At 56.6% G+C, this 8,240-nt stretch overlaps 1 protein-coding gene across 2 annotated transcripts in view; it reads right to left on the bottom strand.

The window, feature by feature from the left end:
- Positions 1-7,851: 7,851 nt before the first annotated feature.
- smyd4 (SET and MYND domain containing 4) overlaps positions 7,852-8,240 on the bottom strand; it is a 34,187-nt gene continuing 33,798 nt past the window's right edge. For both annotated transcript variants that reach the window (XM_065023989.1, XM_065023990.1), the window contains exon 10: positions 7,852-8,072. In XM_065023989.1, the coding sequence (XP_064880061.1) occupies positions 7,943-8,072 (130 nt within the window). In that variant the 3' untranslated portion in view covers positions 7,852-7,942. The remainder of the gene's footprint in view (positions 8,073-8,240) is intronic.

The following is an 8,240-nucleotide window of genomic DNA, read 5'->3' as shown; positions in this document are numbered from 1 at the left end:
CAGTCCTACAACACCCCCAGTCCTCCAACACCGCCAGTCCTACAACACCCCCTGTAGACAGTCCTACAACACCCCCAGTCCTCCAACACCCCTAGTCCTACAACACCCCTACAACACCCCCAGTCCTCCAACACCCCCTGTAGACAGTCCTACAACACCCCTACAACACCCCCAGTCCTACAACACCCCTACAACACTCCCAGTCCTCCAACACCCCCTGTAGACAGTCCTACAACACCCCCAGTCCTCCAACACCCCCTGTAGACAGTCCGACAACACCCCAGTAGACAGTCCTACAACACCCCCAGTAGACAGTCCTACAACACCCCCAGTAGACAGTCCTACAACACCCCCTGTAGACAGTCCTACAACACCCCCTGTAGACAGTCCTCCAACACCCCTGTAGACAGTCCTCAACACCCCTGTAGACAGTCCTACAACACCCCCAGTCCTCCAACACCCCCTGTAGACAGTCCTCCAACACCCCAGTCCTACAACACCCCAGTCCTACAACACCCCCTGTAGACAGTCCTACAACACCCCCAGTAGACAGTCCTACAACACCCCCTGTAGACAGTCCTACAACACCCCCAGTCCTCCAACACCCCAGTAGACAGTCCTACAACACCCCCAGTCCTACAACACCCCCAGTCCTCCAACACCCCCTGTAGACAGTCCTACAACACCCCCAGTAGACAGTCCTCCAACACCCCCTGTAGACAGTCCTACAACACCCCAGACAGTCCTCCAACACCCCCAGTCCTACAACACCCCTGTAGACAGTCCTACAACACCCCCAGTCCTACAACACCCCCAGTCCTACAACACCCCCAGTCCTCCAACACCCCTGTAGACAGTCCTACAACACCCCAGTCCTACAACACCCCTACAACACCCCCAGTCCTCCAACACCCCTGTAGACAGTCCTACACCCCCTGTAGACAGTCCTACCCCCCAGTCCTCCAACACCCCTGTAGACAGTCCTACAACACCCCCAGTAGACAGTCCTACAACACCCCCAGTAGACAGTCCTACAACACCCCCAGTAGACAGTCCTACAACACAGTCCTACAACTGTAGACAGTCCTCCAACACCCCCTGTAGACAGTCCTCCAACACCCCCTGTAGACAGTCCTCCAACACCCCTGTAGACAGTCCTCCAACACCCCCAGTCCTACAACACCCCCTGTCCTACAACACCCCCAGTAGACAGTCCTACAACACCCCCTGTAGACAGTCCTCCAACACCCCCAGTAGACAATCCTCCAACACCCCCAGTCCTACAACACCCCCAGTCCTCCAACACCCCCAGTAGACAGTCCTACAACACCCCCAGTAGACAGTCCTACAACACCCCCAGTCCTAGAACACCCCAGTCCTCCAACACCCCCTGTAGACAGTCCTACAACACCCCCAGTCCTCCAACACCCCTGTAGACAGTCCTAACACCCCAGTCCTACAACACCCCCTGTAGACAGTCCTCCAACACCCCTGTAGACAGTCCTCCAACACCCCCAGTCCTACAACACCCCCTGTAGACAGTCCTACAACACCCCCTGTAGACAGTCCTACAACACCCCCTGTAGACAGTCCTACAACACCCCCTGTAGACAGTCCTCCAACACCCCCTGTAGACAGTCCTACAACACCCCCTGTAGACAGTCCTACAACACCCCAGTCCTCCAACACCCCCTGTAGACAGTCCTACAACACCCCCTGTAGACAGTCCTACAACACCCCAGTCCTCCAACACCCCCCTGTAGACAGTCCTACAACACCCCCTGTAGACAGTCCTGCAACACCCCCTGTAGACAGTCCTACAACACCCCTGTAGACAGTCCTACAACACCCCCAGTAGACAGTCCTACAACACCCCCTGTAGATAGTCCTACAACACCCCCAGTAGACAGTCCTCCAACACCCCCAGTCCTCCAACACCCCTGTAGACAGTCCTACAACACCCCCAGTCCTACAACACCCCCAGTAGACAGTCCTCCAACACCCCCAGTCCTCCAACACCACCAGTCCTACAACACCCCCAGTAGACAGTCCTCCAACACCCCTGTAGACAGTCCTCCAACACCCCCTGTAGACAGTCCTACAAACACCCCCAGTCCTACAACACCCCAGTCCTCCAACACCCCCTGTAGACAGTCCTACAACACCCCCAGTCCTACAACACCCCCAGTCCTACAACACCCCCAGTCCTCCAACACCCCCTGTAGACAGTCCTACAACACCCCAGTCCTACAACACCCCCAGTCCTCCAACACCCCCTGTAGATAGTCCTACAACACCCCCAGTCCTACAACACCCCCAGTCCTACAACACCCCAGTCCTACAACACCCCTGTAGACAGTCCTCCAACACCCCCTGTAGACAGTCCTCCAACACCCCCTGTAGACAGTCCTACAACACCCCAGTAGACAGTCCTACAACACCCCTGTAGACAGTCCTCCAACACCCCCTGTAGACAGTCCTACAACACCCCCAGTCCTACAACACCCCAGTCCTCCAACACCCCAGTAGACAGTCCTACAACACCCCCAGTCCTACAACACCTCCAGTCCTCCAACACCCCTGTAGACAGTCCTACAACACCCCCAGTAGACAGTCCTACAACACCCCCTGTAGACAGTCCTACAACACCCCCTGTAGACAGTCCTCCAACACCCCTGTAGACAGTCCTACAACACCCCAGTAGACAGTCCTACAACACCCCAGTCCTACAACACCCCCAGTCCTACAACACCCCTGTAGACAGTCCTACAACACCCCTGTAGACAGTCCTCCAACACCCCCAGTAGACAGTCCTACAACACCCCCAGTCCTACAACACCCCAGTCCTACAACACCCCTGTAGACAGTCCTACAACACCCCCAGTCCTACAACACCCCCAGTCCTCCAACACCCCCTGTAGACAGTCCTACAACACCCCAGTCCTACAACACCCCCAGTCCTCCAACACCCCCTGTAGACAGTCCTACAACACCTCCAGTCCTACAACACCCCCAGTCCTACAACACCCCCAGTCCTACAACACCCCCTGTAGACAGTCCTCCAACACCCCTGTAGACAGTCCTCCAACACCCCAGTCCTACAACACCCTGTAGACAGTCCTACAACACCCCCTGTAGACAGTCCTACAACACCCCCTGTAGACAGTCCTACAACACCCCCTGTAGACAGTCCTACAACACCCCCTGTAACAGTCCCAACACCCCCTGTAGACAGTCCTACAACACCCTCAGTCCTCCAACACCCCCTGTAGACAGTCCTACAACACCCCCTGTAGACAGTCCTACAACACCCCCAGTCCTCCAACACCCCCTGTAGACAGTCCTACAACACCCCCTGTAGACAGTCCTACAACACCCCCAGTAGACAGTCCTACAACACCCCTGTAGATAGTCCTACAACACCCCCAGTAGACAGTCCTCCAACACCCCAGTCCTCCAACACCCCTGTAGACAGTCCTACAACACCCCCAGTCCTACAACACCCCCAGTAGACAGTCCTCCAACACCCCAGTCCTCCAACACCCCCAGTCCTACAACACCCCCAGTAGACAGTCCTCCAACACCCCCAGTAGACAGTCCTCCAACACCCCCTGTAGACAGTCCTACAACACCCCCAGTCCTACAACACCCCCAGTCCTCCAACACCCCTGTAGACAGTCCTACAACACCCCCAGTCCTACAACACCCCCAGTCCTACAACACCCCCAGTCCTCCAACACCCCTGTAGACAGTCCTACAACACCCCCAGTCCTACAACACCCCCAGTCCTACAACACCCCCAGTCCTACAACACCCCTGTAGACAGTCCTCCAACACCCCCTGTAGACAGTCCTCCAACACCCCCTGTAGACAGTCCTACAACACCCCCAGTAGACAGTCCTCCAACACCCCCTGTAGACAGTCCTACAACACCCCCAGTCCTACAACACCCCCAGTCCTCCAACACCCCCAGTAGACAGTCCTACAACACCCCCAGTCCTACAACACCCCCAGTCCTCCAACACCCCCTGTAGACAGTCCTACAACACCCCCAGTCCTACAACACCTCCAGTCCTCCAACACCCCTGTAGACAGTCCTACAACACCCCCAGTAGACAGTCCTACAACACCCCAGTAGACAGTCCTACAACACCCCCTGTAGACAGTCCTCCAACACCCCCAGTCCTACAACACCCCCAGTCCTCCAACACCCCTGTAGACAGTCCTACAACACCCCCAGTCCTACAACACCCCCAGTCCTACAACACCCCCAGTCCTCCAACACCCCCTGTAGACAGTCCTCCAACACCCCCTGTAGACAGTCCTACAACACCCCAGTCCTACAACACCCCCAGTCCTCCAACACCCCCTGTAGACAGTCCTCCAACACCCCCAGTCCTCCAACACTCCCTGTAGACAGTCCTACAACACCCCCAGTCCTACAACACCCCAGTCCTACAACACCCCTGTAGACAGTCCTCCAACACCCCTGTAGACAGTCCTCCAACACCCCCAGTCCTACAACACCCCCAGTCCTACAACACCCCTGTAGACAGTCCTACAACACCCCCTGTAGACAGTCCTACAACACCCCCAGTAGACAGTCCTACAACACCCCCAGTCCTACAACACCCCTGTAGACAGTCCTCCAACACCCCCTGTAGACAGTCCTCCAACACCCCCAGTCCTACAACACCCCCAGTCCTACAACACCCCCTGTAGACAGTCCTACAACACCCCTGTAGACAGTCCTCCAACACCCCCTGTAGACAGTCCTACAACACCCCCAGTCCTCCAACACCCCTGTAGACAGTCCTACAACACCTCCTGTAGACAGTCCTACAACACCCCCAGTCCTACAACACCCCCAGTCCTCCAACACCCCCTGTAGACAGTCCTACAACACCCCTGTAGACAGTCCTACAACACCTCCTGTAGACAGTCCTCCAACACCCCCTGTAGACAGTCCTACAACACCCCCAGTCCTACAACACCCCCTGTAGACAGTCCTCCAACACCCCTGTAGATAGTCCTACAACACCCCCAGTCCTCCAACACCCCCAGTCCTCCAACACCCCCAGTCCTACAACACCCCCAGTCCTACAACACCCCTGTAGACAGTCCTACAACACCCCCTGTAGACAGTCCTACAACACCTCCTGTAGACAGTCCTACAACACCCCAGTCCTACAACACCCCCAGTCCTACAACACCCCCAGTCCTCCAACACCCCAGTCCTACAACACCCCAGTCCTACAACACCCCTGTAGACAGTCCTACAACACCCCCTGTAGACAGTCCTACAACACCCCTGTAGACAGTCCTACAACACCCTCAGTCCTCCAACACCCCCTGTAGACAGTCCTACAACACCCCCTGTAGACAGTCCTACAACACCCCCAGTAGACAGTCCTACAACACCCCCTGTAGATAGTCCCTACAACACCCCAGTAGACAGTCCTCCAACACCCCCAGTCCTCCAACACCCCCTGTAGACAGTCCTACAACACCCCCAGTCCTACAACACCCCCAGTAGACAGTCCTCCAACACCCCCAGTCCTCCAACACCCCCAGTCCTACAACACCCCCAGTAGACAGTCCTCCAACACCCCCTGTAGACAGTCCTCCAACACCCCCTGTAGACAGTCCTCCAACACCCCCAGTCCTACAACACCCCAGTCCTCCAACACCCCCTGTAGACAGTCCTACAACACCCCCAGTCCTACAACACCCCCAGTCCTACAACACCCCAGTCCTCCAACACCCCCTGTAGACAGTCCTACAACACCCCAGTCCTACAACACCCCCAGTCCTACAACACCCCGAGTCCTACAACACCCCCAGTCCTCCAACACCCCCTGTAGACAGTCCTCCAACACCCCCTGTAGACAGTCCTCCAACACCCCCTGTAGACAGTCCTACAACACCCCCAGTAGACAGTCCTACAACACCCCTGTAGACAGTCCTCCAACACCCCCTGTAGACAGTCCTACAACACCCCCAGTCCTACAACACCCCCAGTCCTCCAACACCCCCAGTAGACAGTCCTACAACACCCCCAGTCCTACAACACCCCCAGTCCTCCAACACCCCTGTAGACAGTCCTACAACACCCCCAGTCCTACAACACCTCCAGTCCTCCAACACCCCCTGTAGACAGTCCTACAACACCCCCAGTAGACAGTCCTACAACACCCCCAGTAGACAGTCCTACAACACCCCCTGTAGACAGTCCTCCAACACCCCCAGTCCTACAACACCCCAGTCCTCCAACACCCCTGTAGACAGTCCTACAACACCCCCAGTCCTACAACACCCCCAGTCCTACAACACCCCCAGTCCTCCAACACCCCCTGTAGACAGTCCTCCAACACCCCCTGTAGACAGTCCGACAACACCCCCAGTCCTACAACACCCCCAGTCCTCCAACACCCCCTGTAGACAGTCCTCCAACACCCCCAGTCCTCCAACACTCCCTGTAGACAGTCCTACAACACCCCCAGTCCTACAACACCCCCAGTCCTACAACACCCCTGTAGACAGTCCTACAACACCCCCTGTAGACAGTCCTACAACACCCCCAGTAGACAGTCCTACAACACCCCAGTCCTACAACACCCCCTGTAGACAGTCCTCCAACACCCCCTGTAGACAGTCCTCCAACACCCCCAGTCCTACAACACCCCCAGTCCTACAACACCCCCTGTAGACAGTCCTACAACACCCCCTGTAGACAGTCCTCCAACACCCCTGTAGACAGTCCTACAACACCCCAGTCCTCCAACACCCCCTGTAGACAGTCCTACAACACCTCCTGTAGACAGTCCTACAACACCCCCAGTCCTACAACACCCCCAGTCCTCCAACACCCCCAGTCCTCCAACACCCCTGTAGACAGTCCTACAACACCCCCTGTAGACAGTCCTACAACACCTCCTGTAGACAGTCCTCCAACACCCCTGTAGACAGTCCTACAACACCCCAGTCCTACAACACCCCTGTAGACAGTCCTCCAACACCCCCTGTAGATAGTCCTACAACACCCCCAGTCCTCCAACACCCCCAGTCCTCCAACACCCCCAGTCCTACAACACCCCCAGTCCTACAACACCCCCTGTAGACAGTCCTACAACACCCCTGTAGACAGTCCTACAACACCCCCAGTCCTCCAACACCCCTGTAGACAGTCCTACAACACCTCCTGTAGACAGTCCTACAACACCCCCAGTCCTACAACACCCCCAGTCCTCCAACACCCCCAGTCCTCCAACACCCCTGTAGACAGTCCTACAACACCCCTGTAGACAGTCCTACAACACCTCCTGTAGACAGTCCTCCAACACCCCTGTAGACAGTCCTACAACACCCCAGTCCTACAACACCCCCTGTAGACAGTCCTCCAACACCCCCTGTAGATAGTCCTACAACACCCCCCCTCCAACACCCCCAGTCCTCCAACACCCCCAGTCCTACAACACCCCAGTCCTACAACACCCCTGTAGACAGTCCTACAACACCCCCTGTAGACAGTCCTACAACACCTCCTGTAGACAGTCCTACAACACCCCCAGTCCTACAACACCCCAGTCCACCAACACCCCTGTAGACAGTCCTACAACACCCCCTGTAGACAGTCCTACAACACCCCTGTAGACAGTCCTACAACACCCCTGTAGACAGTCCTACAACACCCCTGTAGACAGTCCTACAACACCCCAGTCCTACAACACCCCCTGTAGACAGTCCTACAACACCCCCAGTCCTCCAACACCCCCTGTAGACAGTCCTACAACACCCCCAGTCCTCCAACACCCCCTGTAGACAGTCCACTACAACACCCCCTGTAGACAGTCCTCCAACACCCCCTGTAGACAGTCCTACAACACCCCCTGTAGACAGTCCTCCAACACCCCCAGTCCTCCAACACCCCCTGTAGACAGTCCTACAACACCCCCTGTAGACAGTCCTCCATGGACTGTAGTTCCTGTACCTCAGGACAGTGGGGTCCACAGTGGAGGGACAGGAGTCTTCTGGCCCTGGAGATCACAGAGAGAGCTGGACCTGGGAAACCTCTGAGACAGAGAGAGGTAGAGAGAGAGAGAGAGAGAGAGAGAGAGAGAGAGAGAGAGGTTAGAGAGGGGGTAGAGAGAGAGGTTAGAGAGGTGGGGGGGGGTAGAGAGAGAGGTTAGAGAGGGGATGGAGAGAGAGGTTAGAGAGGTGGGGGTAGAGAGAGAGGTTAG

The sequence above is a fragment of the Oncorhynchus nerka genome, linkage group LG10 (genome assembly GCF_034236695.1).
Source record: "Oncorhynchus nerka isolate Pitt River linkage group LG10, Oner_Uvic_2.0, whole genome shotgun sequence".
In the NCBI taxonomy this organism is placed as follows: Eukaryota; Metazoa; Chordata; class Actinopteri; order Salmoniformes; family Salmonidae; genus Oncorhynchus; species Oncorhynchus nerka.
This window is presented reverse-complemented; position numbering and strand designations above follow the sequence as displayed.